This window comes from Aethalodelphis obliquidens, unplaced genomic scaffold (genome assembly GCF_003676395.1).
Source record: "Aethalodelphis obliquidens isolate GAN/ISIS:26980383/991018 unplaced genomic scaffold, ASM367639v1 scaffold55, whole genome shotgun sequence".
Lineage (NCBI taxonomy): Eukaryota > Metazoa > Chordata > Mammalia > Artiodactyla > Delphinidae > Aethalodelphis > Aethalodelphis obliquidens.
Window position 1 is genome coordinate 4,444,170 of NW_020837999.1, and position 19,512 is coordinate 4,463,681.

The 19,512-nt window shown below is 41.7% G+C and overlaps 1 protein-coding gene across 1 annotated transcript in view; it reads right to left on the reverse strand.

The window, feature by feature from the left end:
• PAPPA2 (pappalysin 2) overlaps positions 1-19,512 on the reverse strand; it is a 282,414-nt gene that overhangs the window by 76,631 nt on the left and 186,271 nt on the right. Inside the window, exon 14 of the mRNA XM_027086240.1 lies at positions 2,227-2,398. Within this exon, the coding sequence (XP_026942041.1) occupies positions 2,227-2,398 (172 nt within the window). The remainder of the gene's footprint in view (positions 1-2,226; positions 2,399-19,512) is intronic.

The following is a 19,512-nucleotide window of genomic DNA, read 5'->3' on the forward strand; positions in this document are numbered from 1 at the left end:
GAGGGATTGCCCATACTTGGGTAGGAGAGAGAGGGTTTGCGGGGAGGTGCACAGGGTAGGTAACTCAGGAACTGGCCTTTGAAAGATGAGCGAGACTTCCCAGCAGCAGAGGGGAAGCAGGGAGAAGAAAGTATTCAGAGTGAGGGGAACAGGAGGAGCAGGCACTCAGAGACCTGGATGCTCATGGCTTGTTTGGGAAAAAGCACAGCCGTCATTCTAGCCAATGGGTTACCAAAAGTCAAAGAGAGAGTGGGCAGATTCTGCGGCTCAGCCAGCCATCCCACCAGGAGACCACAGTGGCACCGAAGCCAAAGGTAAAATGACTGGTGAAAGCACCTGTCACCCCTGACACCCACTCTTGGCTGGCTGCTCCTCCCTGCTTTCCAGGGGTTCCCTGTTGCCTGCCAGAAGAGCCCAATTCAAAGCCAGACACATTTTTCTGTTTAGTTTAAGTTCTTGTGTCAACAAAAAGCAAATATCCCCACTGTCTTGTGATCAGGAGCCGGGATCGTACAATCTGTTTAGTGGGGCCAGCCTTGGGTGACAGGAGTGGTCAGCTGGAAAGCTGTGCTTGCTGACTCCACCATTTGGTTGGCAAAAGGTGAGCTCCCACCTTCCTTCTCCCAACTCTGTCCCTGCCACACTGATCACAGCCTGGAAGACTGGCTCGAACCACAATGATCACTTCAAGAATGTCTCTCAAACTCTGCATATATTGCCTGCTTTTTCTCCTGGCTTCATTAGGTATTAACCATTTTGTCTTGAACTTGTTCCTAATTTTAATGAATTGCAAACACCATCTTTTCTTCTCTCCCCTTCTTTACCGACATCACAAAAATGTATTTAGTTCCTACATTGTTTTTGTTCTTTTTCCTTCTTTCCATCTCTTTTCTAGTGTGAGTTAAGCTGAGTTAAGGGCAGGTGATAAGAGTTCTGCCTTTCTCACCAAAGCATCATAGACCAAGGAGTTGGTGCTTCAAGGCATGTTAAACCTGTCTCTCTCTATGCAGAACCTAAACCAGCTGAAACCAAAGATTGTGTCTTTAAATCCTGACCATGTCTAAGCAAGTAAAATTCTTCCACAGATCTACAACCTGCTAAGCAGTCAACTGGTACAAGATGAAAACAATTCCAATCTTCCAAACCATTGATACCTGACTAACCAATCGTGATTCCACTCTTCCCTCATCACACCTCATCTTCCTCAACTTCTTCTCAAGCATCATTACCTTTTGCCTAATGCATCCTGTCTCTATCTCATACTGTGCTCATGTTTTCTAATGGTTGATTTCAATTTTCAAGTTCCTCTGTAGAGTACTGAAAGCTCTCTAAAGGAAAAATGGAAAATAAAATTCTTAGTTGAGAATACATTATCACGCTCATCATAATGGCAGCTTTGCAGAGAGCTAGGTGCCTACCATTTTGCTAGAAGCTGGTAAATTATGTCTAGTCAGTCATCAAAATAACCCAGTGACATAAATCCTTCTGATTTCATTATTTTACAAATGTGGAAACAAACCTAAAGTGGTTAGTTTCTTTTGTGTGTTTGTCTTTACCTAAATTACACACCTACTAAACAGTGGAGTCAAAATTTCATTCCAGGTCTGTCTCTCAAACTACACTCTTCATTAATATATTCTACTACCTTCAGATCACCTTGAAATCTTCAAGTGGTGCATGGTAGCTTGTAGAAATTTGGAAAATTCAGTTAAAGCCAGAATCATGATATAACCCCCACCTCAGTAACAGAAGGAAGAAAATCAGGCTCTTTCCTCCAGTCTTCTTGTAAGGAGGGCTGGTGGGGGCAGGGAAGGGGGCTGGTGCATGGCAGTCAGACAATGAACCACAAACAACCTGATTGCAAACTATTTTGCCTGCAAATTGTGGACAGGTCTAAACTGCAGCATTCCCATTTTGAAGCCGAAAGTGGGGGGTCATAATTTCTGATAGGAAGATAAAAAAGCAAGGGAGAAGGATGGAACAAGTGTCCCTGTCTACTGCCCACCTGGAGAGAAATTGACACCCTAGTTAATGGAAACTGCACCTGTTCTTATGTATACCTTGCATTTCTATAAAGCCATGCTTCTCCTTGCTTGTTAGATTCCTCATTTTTCCTTTCAGATGATTTAGAAACATGCGCCTTTCCCCCATCCAGACAGGGGGAGGAACATGCCTACTGTCCCTCCCCAGGGGCTTGGTTCTGATGACCACGGGTTTCCAACTCACCTGCATGGGCCTGAGGTACTGCCCATTGCTGGCCTGAAGGTCAAACCCCCTTTGACAGGTGATAGAGCACTTCATGTGACCTGGGCCACCAGAGGTACAGTTCACCACATCCGCGTGATCAAGCAGCAATGGCACACAGCTGCCCTGCTCCCCACAGGGCCGATGGACACAGCTGGAGATGACAGAAACAGAAGTATCTTAAACGGACTCAGAACTGATAGGCAGCAGCAAAGGCTTTGCATCTCCCTCTGGGAAGTGCCTCTAAACCAAAGAGAACATTGTTTCTCCAAAGCCTACATTAAATTCATTACTTCCTTCTATGTGACCTGGAACCACGCAACATAAAATGAACAAGAACAATATCATCTACGAAGTGATTATGAACTGGCTTTCTCTATGGCTCTTCCAGGAGAACAAAATGATGGTAGAACAGGTGGGGAGCGTGTCTCAAGAGCTCTGGATGGCATCAGAAATGAATAGATCAGAGGATAATCCTTGAAATATTTCATAACCAGTACTCTGGGCCCCAAACAATCAGAACAGACACAGGACAAAGGTCAGGAGTGAATCCTGGAGGCCCCTGGTTGTGTCAGGCATTAAACTTTCTGTTGTTCAATCACAGGTTTGTCGCAGGGGACCCTGTAGAAAGGGCCTGGTTTTTTGAGATGGCAGAAAAAGCAACATTTATTTACTGATTGTCATGGAAATATTTTTGACAACTGGCATACACCATTGAATATCAGCACCAGCTAATCAGAAATTGAGCCATGGCAGAAAGAAGAAACTCACACATATCAGATCCCAGCCAAATGCCTGACGTTGTTCTACATGCTTCCAGGACATTATCTCAGCAGAGGAGAACTGCTGTCCAGATCTCAAGGGCTATTCAACTGGGAACAGGAGGGATAGGTAACTCCCCAGGGTTTGGGGAGACTCTGCTGGGACCATAACAGCAGCAAGGATGCAACAGAGATGGACCTAGAGATTGTCATACTAAGTGATGTAAGTCAGACAGAGAAAGACAAATATCATATGATATCGCTTATCTGTGGAATCTAAAAAAAGAGTACAAATGAACTTACCTACAAAACAGAAATAAAGTTACAGATGTAGAAAACAAATTAATGGTTACCAGTGGGTAAGGTGGGGGAGGGATAAATTGGGAGATTGGGATTGACATATACACATCACTATATATAAAATAGATTAACTAGCAAGGACCTACTGTATAGCAAAGGGAACTCTACTCAGTGCTCTGTAATGGACTATATGGTAAAAGAATCTAAAAAAGAGTGGAGATATATAGATAGATAGATAGATAGATAGATAGATAGATAGATAGATATATGTATGTATGTATAACTGATTCACTTTGCGTACACCTGAAACCAACACAACATTGTAAATCAACTCTACAAAAAAAAGAGGGGGGGGGCATGCAACAGAGCCGAAAGAGGGTTACCCTCTTATCAAGGCAGAACAACAGAGATTAAGATTTAGAGCAACTGCCCCCAGGCTGTGTGAATTTGAATCCTGGATTCACCATTTACTACTGCCTGTATGATTTGGTTATTTATTCCCCGGTATTTCAGCTCCTTCCCCCATGAGACGGGGATAATAATGGTGCATATCCCACAGGGTTGTTATTGTTCCTGGGTTAATTCTCTCTACTGCTCCACTGCAAATGGCCCAAGTCCCACCTTCAGTGGCCTGTTTTTTATGAACCAGCCACATGTTTTAGTTTTCCCACTTCTGTACTTCTGCTCAATTTGTTGTGTTTTCTAAAAGGCTTTCCTTCTCCAAGAAGCCCCTCCAGATATCTTCCTCCCTCGAACCTCTCAGGGAAATTTAAAAAATAACTCTTCGAACGCTTCTTTTACTCTATCTTGTAGTATAGTCATGTATGCATTTGATTGTTCTTCAGTTAATTAATTTATCCATCCTTTGATCCACAAGGCAATTAGTATCTGTCTCTTAAATGCTGTTGAATCTCCCAACTAGATTAGGATATTCTTGAAGACAAACACTGACTCCTACCCACTTTTGTATTCACCATACACCTCATTGTAGGAGTTACAATAAGTGTCTGCTGAATTAAATTTGTTCATATCATAGACATCAAAGTAAGTCAATGGCTATCAAAATGGTAAATTTGTTAAATTTTATAGTGATAGGTGGGGATATGAAATACAAAAATATCATTATCAGACGACGGAGGATGGGAGGGAGATGCAAGAGGGAGGAGATATGGGGATATATGTATATGTATAGCTGATTCACTTTGTTATAAAGCAGAAACGAACACACCATTGTAAAGCAATTATACTCCAATAAAGACGTTAAAAAAGAAAAAAAGTGATCCAACCATCTTGCCCTACTCATTCATTCATTCACTCATAAACATTTACTGAGCACTTAGCATTGGCAAGGCATCGGTCTCAGTACTGGGGATAAAATAAATATGCCCTTAAAGAACACATAGTCTAGCGGTGTAGAACAACAAGATATTTTCTTGCTCATGATGTTTTTGCCAGTGGTACTAAATATTAGTTAAAATGGCTTCTGTGAGTCTCGTCATCATTAATTTGTTCTATTTGCCCTTGAATTGTGTTAGCAGCCAACGACCTTATCAAGGAGCTGGGCAACGATATAAGAAAGTGGAAAATAGGGGCTTCCCTGGTGGCGCAGTGGTTAAGAATCCGCCTTCCAATGCAGGGGACGTGGGTTTGATCCCTGGTCCAGGAAGATCCCACATGCCAAAGAGCAACTAAGCCGCGTGTGTCACAACTACTGAGCCTGAGCTCTAGAGCCTGCGAGCCACAACTACTGAAGCCCGCACGCCTAGAGCCTGTGCTCTGCAACAAAAGAAGCCACTGCAATGAGAAGCCTGCGCACCACAGCGAAGAGTAGCCCCCGCTTGCAGCAAACAGAGAAAGCCCGCGCGCAGCAACGAAGACCCAGCACAGCCAAAAATAAGTAAGTAAGTAAATAAATAAAAAAGGAAGTGGAAAATAAAATGTCATTGAATTGAACATACTGCCTTGAAATAACTGAGAATTGCTTTAAAATGCACTAGTCCAAAAAGTATGGATTTGATTCGAATATGCTAAAGTTGCTGCCCCTGATCTTGGGGTTTAAGTTACACGTCAGGGATTTAAGTTATATGTCAGTGACATTCTCATTTCTTTTACCTATGCTTATTAGGTATAGGATGGAGGAATTGGAGTTGAGTGGTATGAAGGAAACTTTTTTACTCCTTTAAGCTCTGATTATTCTCTGTGAAGGTGTAGTATTCCCTCAGAATCACTCCGGGAGCCTGATGAAGGAAGGAATATATGAATTGCCGGGGGATGACTGTTAATTGTCAGCATGGATTCTCCAAATCCAATGCTGCTAATTAGGTATGCAATACAGGAAATAAACCTTTGTCTCCGAGTCTTTATTCAGCCTAGCTGGATAAGGAATCTGAAACCTGACGGTCCTTCATGGAATGAGATCAGAACACCTCATTAGTGATGCTAAAGAACTTCAAGTTCCACAGATACTACATGCCCTTGATGTACACAAAACGTAATATTTCTTCAGCGTGTTAAGCAGAGAAGACTGGAAAACAGAGTCATTAACAGTTCTGGTTCATGTCAGCTCACTGCCAAGGAATTAATGTGAAATAACAGCACGTGCTATTTTCCAGTGACTCCGTCCAATTCATCCATGTCATCACTGAGGACAAATACGTGCTGAGATAAGACACAAAACAAATACTCTGAATGAGCCTCCTTCCATCAAGATGGTGTTCCATTAACTACTGTTGCTATGACTACCAGTATTAAAAGTCCATCCAGCCTTGGCAGCAAGGGAGGAAGAATGAGACAGGGGATGATAGAAAAGAGGGAAAGTGGCATGAAATAAGACCAAGACAAAAAAAAAAAAAGCATCAAACCCAGACCTGTTTATGAAGTGAGAAATGGTTTTAGGGCAGCTGCTGCAAATTCTTTCACTAGCTTATATTTCCATTTGCTTCCTTTTTAAGGAATTTGTTTTATGAGAGTGGTGTTTGTCAGGTCGTTAGCTTCTGATGGCATCTGGTATCAATTGCAGACTTCTCTCCTTTGCACCCCAACCCCAAACCCCTTTTTGTGTTTCTCTTCCACTACAAATACTGCTTCCCTGAGTGAAGTTTCTGTGTTCTCCGTTTTCCCATGCTCCTGACACATTCTTCTTTCTGGCTACTGTTACATTAAGCCCCAATATCATAATGATAATGCTGATAGTAAACATAATTAGTCTTAAAACTTTTCAAAAGCTTTCTTCTTAGGGTCTTTGGACAAATGTTAATGAAAGTGGCAGCAGTGAAGCCTTACAATGTCCCAGAGAGATGGGCAGTTAGGTATTTATCTTGGTTTGACATACAAGGAAACTAAAGCTGTTTGAAGACTGGCTGGAGGCTGCACAGTGAGTTAGAGGAAAATCCTCAGGCTGGGTCTCAGAGTCCTCACTCTCGGGGCCAGCCTAGACCACCAGGCCGTCTCCCTGGCGACAAGGTGGATCTCCTGTTGCTTTCTTCTCCATTCAGGAGCTAGCATCATTGGCCAGGATGAGCCAAGAAGCTCCTCAGCAGGGTAGTCAGGGGGGAAAGAGTAGAATAGTAAATGGTTGGTCTCAGTTTTGAGCAGTTTTCTTTTAAATGAGAGAATATCAAATTGGCAATTTTTGTCCAGCTGCCATTGTCTGCATGATGCCCTACTAAGCGTGTTTCTTCCTTTGGCAACCACTTCTCACCCTTCCACCCATCTTTTTCCAGACCTTTCCCCACACCCCATCACAATGTGTTCTCGGGTAAGGATATGATGCAGCCAGTCAGATGTGATTCCATTTTAAGAGGAGACAAAAGTTTGAAGGCAAAGGAATGAGTTTTTCATGATAGAATCTTAAGTCAGTAGGCCCTTAGAGGTCACATTACGTAGATGGTCACGTTACCCATCATTCTAGCTTTGCTCTTTGTGTCTCCACTTCCCCAATAAGCCTCTACTCTCTCCCTTCTTGTCCTCACTTCCGGAAGCCATCATGTTTGAGGATTTTAAAAAATGCTTTCAATAGAGAAATCCCTTTTCAAAATGTATGTTATCCCTGGGCTATCTTCTTGCATATAACCTGCTTGTGGACACCCAGGCACACTAGTAGCACCGTCCTACCAAAATGATGTGTGTGCTTCCTTTTCGTTTGGGCCTCTGCGTGATGCCTTGGGAAACCTCTGTTGGCGGAGTTCCATAAAAGAATGGCCCTCATCTGCCACAAGGCAGACTTTGTCAACCACCGTTGTATATTTAACTCCCTTAGAGGCAGTGGCACATACATACAATGGAATATTACTCAGCCATAAAAAGAGACGAAATTGAGCTATTTGTAATGAGGTGGGTGGACCTAGAGTCTGTCATACAGAGTGAAGTAAGTCAGAAAGAGAGAGACAAATACCGTATGCTAACACATATATATGGAATTAAAAAAAAAAATGTCATGAAAAACCTAGGGGTGAAACAGGAATAAAGACACAGACTTACTAGAGAATGGACTTGAGGCTATGGGGAGGGGGAAGTGTAAACGGTGACAAAGCGATAAAGAGGCATGGGCATATATACACTACCAAACGTAAGGTAGATAGCTAGTGGGAAGCAGCCGCATAGCACAGGGAGATCAGCTCGGTGCTTTGTGACCGCCTGGAGGGGTGGGATAGGGAGGGTGGGAGGGAGGGAGACGCAAGCGGGAAGAGATATGGGAACATATGTATATATATAACTGATTCATTTTGTTGTGAAGCTGAAACTAACATACCATTGTAAAGCAATTATACTCCAATAAAGATGTTAAAAAAAAAAAAAAAAAAAAAAAAGATACCCAGGCTCTGTCCCCTGGAGATTTTGATTCTGTAGGTTTGTGGTGGGATCCTCACAGCTGTGATTTTATTTTAAGTTTCAAAGTTTTTCAGGCTCACCAGGAGTGAAACCCGGCACCATAAAGAGCTGGGTATGTGTAACCTGAAAGATATGTCAACAAATTCCATAGGCCAAGACTATAAAATAACAAATGCTGATTCCAGAAGGAGAAACTCGTTCCACTGTTTCATCATTATGCTTTAATGTTTTCAGCACAAATTATCACGTGGGAGTCATAAGACAGATCAAAAGTATAAAACATTTCCCCCATTCTGAAGAATCTTTCAATACGGCTGAAGAGAGAAAATAATTAAATCATGTGGTACCGATTATAAATCCATGGCTGTTCCAGAGAAAGTTTTATCATTGGATATGATTTGACCTCAATAAATTAATAGGATTTGGAAAGGCAAAAGAGATATGCCAGAAAGATACCTCCAATGCTTTCCAGACAGAACACAGAGCAAAGTAGCACTCTAAAAACCTAGACAAAATCACCATTTCCTCTCCCTGCCACTGAGAACTGAAGAAAATTCAGTAGGGGCGGGGCTCTGAAATTCTGACTAACAAATTTAAAGAACCTATATGGAAAAGAGTCAACATCGATATTTGATGATAGACTTAGAGGCAAGCCCCCCAAATCTTCCCCTACCTTCCAGGGATTGGTGAGGAACAGAGTAAGACTAACATCAGAAAGCAGACATCATTCTCAGCAGAGACAGCATACAGACTCACTAACAAACCTACAATGAGCTGTGCCCCAGGGCATGCCAAATCAGGCACATTTTAAAATTTTCCATTGCTTGAGGCCACTAGAGTGAAGCTGGCTTCACTTCCAGCCAAGGTCCACATTTGGGAAGCTGGGTAGTTCCTAAGGAATGGGTGAAGTCCTGGCTGTTCTGTCCACAGCTTCCTCACAGCTTTGGTGTAAGGTTCCCCTGAGGGTCTGTGCCATCCTGGAGGCATTTCAGAAGGCTATGACACTATTCCACTATTCAGAATCAATAGCGAAACCTTATTTCTCCCATGTAAGAACTGATGCAAGTTATGCACTAAAGATCCCATTTCTTGCATGTGACAGATGGAGGGTGGGGAAGACCTTTAAAAATGATCTTAGAGGAACCACAGTTTGTTAAAACTAAAATGGACCTTAAAGATAATTCAACCCTAATTCCTCATTTTAGAGATGAGGAAATTGAGCCCAAACGAAATTATGGGATATTCCACAACTTCCTACCACACTCAGACTACAATATAATAACAAAGAAACATTTAATTAAGCTTTAGGTTAAACTCAAAATCAGGTTGACATCAGCTCAAGAACTTTTCTAAAGTCAACGTCCCACCCTCCCTCAGGCATCCAACTTGATATCTGGAATCTAGATTAGTTTAGGAGAAACTTTCATACTTTTTGAGAAATAGCACGGTGTGATGGAGAAAGTAGTAGATCAAGGCCAATGTGACTTGGGCTCAGGTCTTGGCTTGGCCCTGCTTAAATCTATGACATTAGGTAAGTCTCTTAACCACTCTGGTCTTTTGTCTGCAAATCTGTAAAATGATGGGGTTAAACTAGGTTCTCTCAAGGGTCCCTTCCAGCTTTAACATGGTATTTAACTCTCTAGATGAGGTGATGGTGCTACTGGGGTGGGAGTACAGAAAACCCATGAATGGGCAGGATGTGGTAGAGAACCCAAAAAAAGAGTTGCTCACAATCTTTCTTTCCTAGTGTAAGTTTTTGCTTAATGTCACAACATTTAATTTGTTTAGTTAAACAAAAGATTGCAATTCATTTATCCAAGAAGTGCTACCATTGACCAAATAGCAATCCCAGTGGTTTCTGTAGAAACAACTCTTTGAAGGTTACACAGTGAAAGAGGATCAGATTTCTCTCCATTCCTCCACTTTGTTTTACCAATTCTTAGTGAAATAAGAGGGTATGGGCTAAGAAGAAATGCATGCTCTGGGTTTGGCAGCAGACGGAAATAATACGTACAGAAAGTAGAGTGGGCTGGAAGAGATGGAGTCCTCGTTAATCTTCCCACCACCAACAGCAAAACCAAATAATAATAATAATAATATCCATCCTTAGAGAGCTTTGCTGCTTCTCCAAACAAATACAAAAACATGGCCACCATTCTGGCTCCCCATTCTACTTCCTCCTCACTACTGGCTCCATCTTTGCTTTGTAGGGCAAGAACCAGATTAAATGTCAAGTACATTTCCATCAGCCTTCTTGGGCAGAACAAAGCTGGTACTTTGAGGGGTTTTACTGAAAGGTCATACAGACCAAGAAGGGAAAATTAATTCAAATTCTTCTCCTCTGAAGAGTCTCATCTGATAGAAACAGAGGAATCTCAGTAATAATTCTGAGTTTTCCATCACGTGACAAAGAAATGAATTACTGCACTAAGCAGACTTCTCCTTCCTTCCTGTATCCTGGGAAAGTGGAGGTTTTCTCTGCCCCTCTATTGAAGTCTTTGCCCCTAAGTTGGCCCCTGAGAACATCTCTGTCAGGAGATGTCCATCTCTTCCTCGAATGTGACCTATTCATAAGTTCAGGACTGGACTCTGGTGGTCCCAGGACTGGTAATTTGCTTCACTCATTTCTATTTCAGGGCATGGTTTTTTACCATGCCTGACTGTAACACTAGAAGTCCCATCCAAATGCCCCCTCTTCCTCTAAAGAAAAACAGATTTACATCACACAGCCAAAAGCACTCCCTTTCAAAATCCCTGTCTCACCAAGTTTCAGAACTGACGATTTTAATGTAGATTATAAAATATGTGGAACACCAAAGAAAGAGTCAAAACAATTTCTGGCTCACCGGCAGAGAATGTGTGCCCTAGCACAGTACCAAGGAAACATAATCACTCATCAGAAACAACAACAATAAAAACAAATATTATGTCTATATAGAATATATATAATAAACTTTTTTTCCAGTTTGCGAAGGCAGTAACCATTTCCACGTGAGGCATTTCCTAATGAGGAGTGATCACTGGAGCCCCCAAATGACTGCACTGCTGACTCCCCCTACCCATCCCACTATTCTTCCCGGGGCACCAATTAAACTATTAATTCAGGAGTGACACTTCCCCAGCCATATTCATAGGCCAAGGCTGGGGAATTGTGAAACAGGTGGAGTTAAGTGAGGGAACAACATAATCCTGAGAATAAAGTTTAATGGGCATGGGGGTGGTGGTGGGATGAACTGGGAGATTGGGATTGACATGTATACACTAATATGTATAAAATAGGTAACTAATAAAAAAATATGCTCGCAAAAAAAAAAAAAACACATAACAGTTTAATGGGCATGAGCTTCCATCTGTGGCATTCCTAGAACAGTACTTACAAGGCAGGAAGAAAGGATAGCATGGCTTCTGTGTGGCTATATACAAGCTACGCGTTAACTGAGGTCTTGAGGAGTCGCAAGCCAGCACCTTGAATGAGCCCCAAATTCACATATAGAAGTAGAATATAAAACACATGTTGGGCCCCTCTGGGACTCTCTCTCCCCCCTTGGCTTCCTTTCCCCATAAAGTTTCTGGACTCCCCAACAGAAGCTTCACATTGTTCCCATCATCTCGTAATTCAGGAATTTATCAGTCCTTGGTTGACATCAGATTTGGAATATTACTCTCTTCTGTCCTTTTGTTCTTCCTAGCATTCCCAAGCCTTGCAACATCAATGGCTCATTTGCTTATGGAGAAATGAAGGCCCAAAGAAGGGAAGGGACTGTCCTAAAATCGTGTGGTGAGACTGGATGATGCGGCCAAATGTGAGAGGCAGGGGTCTGGACATCGGGCTTGCTGCCATTCTAATCGCCAGGCTTCCTCTGTCTCCACAGTTATGGCTACACCGAACCATGGCCTGAGAGTCCTTGCAACCAGAACTTAGGGTCAAATCTGTCAACAGTGTCTGTCTATTTGGCAGGCTGGCAAGACGACAGAACCCTGGAAATACTGGCTTGTTTTTATTTTCTGTGCTTTCTCCACCAGCTGCCGTTAATACAGACCATAAGCACAGGGCCAGCCCTGAGAAAAATTGGGAAGCAGGTGATATTTTAAACTCATTTCTCTTTTCAGCACCAATTTTCCCGCTTCTCATACTCCCCCAAACTTCCAGTTACCTACACTAGGTTGCATTTCAGCAGGGCTCTGCTATGCTTTTGAATTGGCAAGGTCCATAAGAGAATACTTCTGGCATAAACAGCTGATAACGACTTAAGACATTTCTATTTCTATTAAGTGGTTATTGACTATTTTAAAGAGACCGCTGGAGATTATCAGGACTTGAACAAAATAATTCCTAATTGTGGACTTTCAGACACTGTGATAAGGCGTTGGGAATTAGTGTTGTGAAGTCACTGTTTTGAAACCAGCCTTAGCGGTAGACTCCAACCACAAGTCTTCCTAAGATGTCTGTGCCTGTAGCCCTGAAATCTGAAACCTGAAAGCTGCCACCCAACTGGTCCTAAGAATGTATCCCACCATCTCAGACAACGTAATATTTTAATAAAGGCTATTTCTAGAGTAGTCTAGCCGTGCCCCAATAAACCCCTAAATGAGACCATGTCCATGACCTTTCCATTTTTCCTCTATAACCCCATGAGAGTAAACAGTTGAAAAGACTCAAACAGCTCACTGTGCCTCTCAAAGCAGATCTGTCTTTCACCAGGCCATCCATCATCGGCCAGGAGAACCAGAATCCTCGCCAGTGGATTCTCCTCCTTCCCTCTTATTTTATGGACAAATCATTCTGGGAAAAGGAAGTTGAGCAAGAAACCCAGGGAACAATTGAGCAGCTATAATTCTTTTCTTGCTTAAGAAGCAAAAACGGATTCAATGTTAATTTGCTAAACTGCTTTGGGGAAGAAGATAATCCAATGAATAGAAATGCAATACATATTTCATTTCTATACGGCCTTTCCCAGCAGCAAGAGAGAACAGTTCCCATCATCCTGGAACATTAAAAGGAAACCCTATGCTAAATATAAAAGACGAAGAGCCAAAGGATAAATAGATGCTTTAACCTGTGGCCCCTAGCACAAGAAAGGAAGAAGCCCTTTACTTTGTGAGGCTATCAAAAGGGTGGTGATTGGAATGTTTTACATAGGACTGAGTAGGGAACAGAGAAGCCTGGCAAGGTATAGGGGCCCAATCCAGGAAGAGAAGGAAGGGAAAGTGTTGCCATTTTAAATCTGAGCTCCAAATAACTGAAGCGCGATAGGAATTGGTAAAGCAGCAGCAATGAGGGTTCCAGGGAATAATGAAGCATGAAGCAGAATGACGGATAATAGAGATGGAATGATCCTATTACCAAGACCAGGCTCACACACTGATTACAGCAGGGATGGAATGCCAAGGCACTGAGCTGTGCTCTGGCTGCATGCCCCTGGACTCAGGCTCAGAGGCCTTATAATCTAGCCCCAGCTCTACCAGTAATCTATGGGGCACTCAAGAAGAAACATTTTTACACCTGAGGAGTCCCAACACCTTCCGAATGGAAAACACAGCCACTTGCTCCCAGAAATTCTCTGGGGGTTATAAAAGTCATAGAAGTGAATTCTATGGAAAAGATGCTTTCCTTTCTACCACATCCCTCCACTCCCCAACCAAAATCCCACGTCTGCCAAGAATTCTCCACGGACAATGGAGGGTGACCCAGAAATCCTCTATACTTGACTTACTGATGCAAGGTGCTATCTTCTTGGTCAGCAGATCCACCTTTTCAAGATTAGCTTTCTAAGGCTAAACATATCTTTTGTGTCACAGCACAGCAATGTCATTCAAAGGGGGGATCTGAAGAGGCAAGGCAGCTGAGGGGAGCCAGCCTGAGACAGCATTAACCCTGCGTGTTACCGAAGTTTGCGTGTGAATCGCAAATGGAAAGATATGAGTTATTTGGTGGTGGCTGACTGTTGGCTTTTCTCCCTGAATTATTTATTTTTTACAGTCCCTGCTTCAGGAAACAGAATCTGAAGAACAGAGGCTCCACAGAGAAAACAAAAGTGACTAAACTAATATACATGTACATAAATTTGTAGGCCTCTGTGCATCCTGAGGCACTTCAAACCAAATCAGCTATACACTATTCTTTGATTACTCATTTCTAAAAATAAATTTATTTATTTATTTATTTTTGGCTGTGTTGGGTCTTCGTTGCTGTGCGTGCGCTTTCTCGCCCCGTGGCGAGCGGGGGCTACTCTCTGTTGTGGTGCATGGGCTTCTCATTGTGGTGGCTTCTCTTGTTGTGGAGCATGGGCTCTAGGCGCTCGGGCTTCAGTAGTCGTGGAGCACAGGCTCGGTAGTTGTGGCGCACGGGCTTAGTTGCTCCGAGGCATATGGGATCTTCCCTGACCAGGGATTGAATCCATGTCCTCTTCATTGGCAGGCAGATTCTTAACCACTGTGCCACCAGGGAAGTCCCTACTCATTTTTAATTACCTGATTCTTTTCTTTACACAAGCATGATTAACAAAACATGGCAGGTATGTTACTTATGTCAGGCATTACGTCAAGTATAAAAGAGTTGGAGGCTGAACTCTCACTGATGTCCACAGTAACAGCCAAATAGTAAATGTTTTTAATGCAAAAGATAAATTCTGCTTAAGAGCTGTTGCCTTGAATATACAATCATACACACACAATGTGTGTGTTCATTATTTCCTCTTGACTCAGACTTTATGTGCTCATGCTCAGTTTGCTTTAACTAAAGAGGAAAATCCAGATTTATGCAGAAAAGATAAAAGGAAAGAAAGAGAAGAGAAAATCTGGGGATGACACTGCTGTTTACAAAAATATTTATATTTTACTTAAAAAATAATGCCTTTCTGAATGGCACAATCATTTAAAAAGTTAAATCATTTAAAAATTTAGTTATATAATTCAATGCATATTAATCTTCTCCAAAAGATTGCCTTGTGTAAAATAAAATACATACACACACACACTTACACATATATAACCACATTTCACTAGACCCAAATTGCTAAATAAATTAACCCTCAATTGTCCTACATTATGAAAAGAGTCAGAATGCAGATCATTTAAATAATAACCACTTTTTTATTTTTAGATTTTTAAAATAATTTTATGATTTTCTAGGAAATCCAATTGATATTACTGATTGTTTTTCACTTTAATGAACACTGTAACAATTCTGGATGAGCTATTGAGAAGGTGGCTTAGGAAAAAGGGAAAATGAACTTGGGAATAAAATGTGGAAATGGATCAGTCATAAAATGGATGTGGTGGACCTAGATAATGAAGTATTGGGAGGACATTCTCTGGTAAAAGGCCGTTTAGATAATCCACCTACCAAGAACTGGGGAATCCCTATAAGAAAGACCTTACTCTGGGAATCATTGTTCTTCCCTCATGCTTTTTTCCTGCATGCAAATTCCTCACATGTCCCTTGTGACCCAAGCTGCCTAGTAAGTTGAAACTACATCAGTAGAGTGTGTGGCTCTATCAGGCCATGAGACACATGCAGTGAGATCCTTGTAACTCCAACGTCTAGGCACACTAGTCCAGCCTAACGTATCTTGGTGGACATTATTCCAGCCTCTTAGAATCCACAACCTTGTGTAATTCTCTCAGCTTGAGTGCGGGTGGGACCAGTGACTTACTTCTAACCAAATGAATATGGCAAAGGTGACAATGTCACTTCTGAGTACACAACCTAAGATTGAAAGGTACTCTTGCTGAGAGACTCTCTCTTTATGGCTTTGAAGAAACAAATTGCCAAGTGTGAGCTGCCCCATGGAGATGGCTATGGGGTAAGGAACTGAGGACAGCATCTGTGCAACATCCAGCAGGAAACAGGCCCTCAGTCTGGCAGCATTTGGGGACCAAATGCCTACAGAGGACCCAGTTAAGCCTGGCCTAAAATCTTGAATTTCAGAAACTGTGAGAGTATAAATGTGTATTGGTTTAAGCTGCAGAAAACTAATACATACACAAACCAGGCTTTAAATTGTAGTCTTCCTTCTGGCTTACCTGTACTTCTAATCTCCAAGAGAACGGAATATTTCTTTTCTGATTTTCTCTCCTCGAGGAATAAGATTCTTTTTGTCTGGGCTAGGACCGCATAGGAGCTGGGACAAATTTTCTCTTTTTCTAATGACCCCAAATCCCCTGGATTCTGCCCATAAAATTGCCCCACTAGATAATTCATTTCCTGAACTTTTCCAAAAGTCCAAAATATCCTTACAATTCCACCATTTATTACCTACTCCATCAAATATCACCAGATCACCTGCATTACTTGGAGCCCACATCTACATTTCTTGGTTTCATGGATTCCTCAAAATAAATATGCCATTTGCATAGACATATCTAAAATACGGGTGCTCTTTAATTATTCCAGGGCCAGTTAAAATCTTCTTACCGCAGTCCAAATAAGAATTTGTGGGAGGGTGGAAGGATTTCTTGGAGAGTAATAGACATGAGTATGTTTCTTTTTAAAAATAATTAATTAATTAATTTTGTTGTTGTTGTTGAGGTATAGTTGTTTTACACTGTTGTGTTAGTTTCTACTGTACAGCGAAGTGGAGTTCCCTGTGCTATACAGCAGGTTCTTATTAGTTATCTATTTTACACATATTAGCGTATATATGTCAATCCCAATCTCTCAATTCACCCCACCACCACCACCCTCTTTCCCTCCTTGGTGTCCACACGTTTGTTCTCTACCTCTGTGTCACATGAGTATGTTTCTAAAACAGCTTTTCGTTCCTATAATGAAAACTTTCTTTACTAAAAACAAATTACTTTGATACTACTCTTAGTTTTGCTAGTTTTAAATAAGGTGAATTTGTACACACTGAGTCTCAGTTTCCTCAACTGAAAAATGATTCCTGGCATATTGTAGGCACTTAATAAATATTTTTTGAATGATGAATAGTCTGCCTCTTTCTACACACATACACACACACACACACACACACACACACACACACCCCATATAGAATAATTAGTTTTACAAATCAGTCTACATTAAATTTTTCAGAAGCCTTTCTACTATGTGAATAAAATATGGCAATGTATATACAATGTGTATACACACACACATATTCACTGTTTTAGACATAAATTTGTACACAACTCAACTCTCAATTATCCACAAAGATAAGAAAGATCAAACATGACTATATACAGTGAGTGAGAAAGAATGTGAGAACAAGAGAGAGAGAGAGAAGAAATAACTCAGGTTTCCACATGGATGTTCATTTAAAAAGATTAATGTCCTATTCAATTTTATATTAGAATACTTGGCTTTGATAACCTATAGTTTAAGGTAAACCTCAGAACCCACTGTAGTTTTATATTTATGAGTATCTATTACTTGTTTTCCCTCTCAATCAGAACGTGTATTTATACTGAATAAGCTAGAGATATTTATACTTTATGTTTGCCTTGGACTTAAAATAAGTTCAAAGCATTAAAAAAAGAAAATACGCATTTCCAGTTAGGTCAGTCTACTTAAAAGTTATATTGAAAATTGGTTTCAGTATTAAAGCCAGGAACTTAAAGAAAATCTTAATCTGGAACATACAAGGCAGAGAGAAGGGGTTTCTTCATGGTTACTTGACAAGATATTTTCTGCCAGTTATCAGCTTATTCCCTCTCAGTTCCAAATCTCCACCTTCATTACCCTGCTTTGCGATACTAGAGATGGACCATGCAAATATTGCTCTTTTGCCATTTAGCACAATGTCACGTTTTCCCAGTAGACGTAACTGGAGAGACACTGCAGGAGGAAGGGGTGTTTCTTCTTGATTCCTACGTGCTTTTTCTTCTTGATTCTGCAGCTCTTTGATGTCCAACACAGCCTCGGTCTAGTGGTGCTCACCTCCTAATGAGTTTCAGTGACACCCTGCATGTCCCAGCAGTTCTACCAGCACTGCAGCTGGCTTCCCAGCAAAGGTACCCCAGTGAATGACTTCCCACAAAGTTTCAGCAGCACCCCAATGGGTGGTTTCCCATCAAGTTTCATCAGTGCCCAGCAGGTGACCTCCCAGAAAGTTTTAGCAGCGCCCCAATGACAGCTTTCCATAAAGTCCCAAGAGCACCTCAACAGACAGCTTCTTTATGAGCTTCGATCAGCACCCCAGTGGGTGGTTTCTTGATTGCCAGTCTCAGCCTATGAAACCTCAGCAAACTTCTCTGTCGCCCAGTGTGCCACTGCTCCACCCTCTCCAATGAGATCAAAATCACAGCCTTGGAGGGGGTCAGGTACTCTTCCTTGGATACTCTTCCCTCATCCCTAAAAGTAATGATCGCTCCCTTTATCTACCATTCTTCTATGTTAGGGTTCTCTTTACCATTTAGTAGTTAATCCTCTGTTACTAGTCAATAGTTATTTATATTAATCTTCCTCTATTCTAATTACCGTGTCCTGACTGACTGACTGAAACAATGGAACTGGAAATGGTAGTAGGAGATAGAGTCACAAAGATAGAACTTGGGAATCTGTTTGGTTGTGCCTTTGGGCTTGAGTACAATGCTGAGCTACTTGTCAATGGGAAATGGGATGCTAATAATCAATGACACGCAGTGGGACCACAATTACCAATTACCAAGCTATCATCTTTGGCTATTGCTGTGAACAGCCAACTGGGAACCCAAACTCCTGCTGTACTTGACCACAGGTGTCCTGCACACCACTGCTGAGCCCATCACAGCAGCCAGAGAGAAGAAAGTACATCAAAACCAGGAAGAGAAGACCCTTTCTCCTACGGTGTATTTCCAGAACCCTCTGTTGACAAAAGTTAACACTGTGCCAGTCAGCAAAGGATAAATATCAATAAAATCCTGCTCTAGTACTACGAGTTAGGGTGATAAGGGTGGATTTAGAGGTGAGAAGCAATAACTTGTAAAAGGAGGATGGTAAAAATGATAAAGATGGGAAATGGTGTGGAAACTGCCTGGGCTGTCCTCCCACCTGGTGTTTGAATGTGCTACAAACTCCAAATGGATCATTCTCAGGTAATCTCACAAGAATACTCTGAGGTAATTTCTCCCTGTTTCCCACTTAAATACCAACAGTACAGAAAAATATGAAAACTCTTATCAATGCCAAAAACCAAGGTGGATAGCTGGACTCTGAGGATTTTTCTCCTGATTTCAAAATGTATTGGAGTTGAATTGAGAAATATCACTGGAAGCCAAAACATGCATTTCTTGTTTTGTTTTCTGAAAAAAGCAAAGCAGAGAAAGAATAGAGCCATACTAAAAGAAAAGAGGCAAACAGGTCACTCTTTCTTCATTCCCTGGGCCCTGTAAAGACCAGAGAGCTGGGCACTACTTTTCAGGGGTCACAGTTCTGTTCTCTATCCATCAGTCCTCA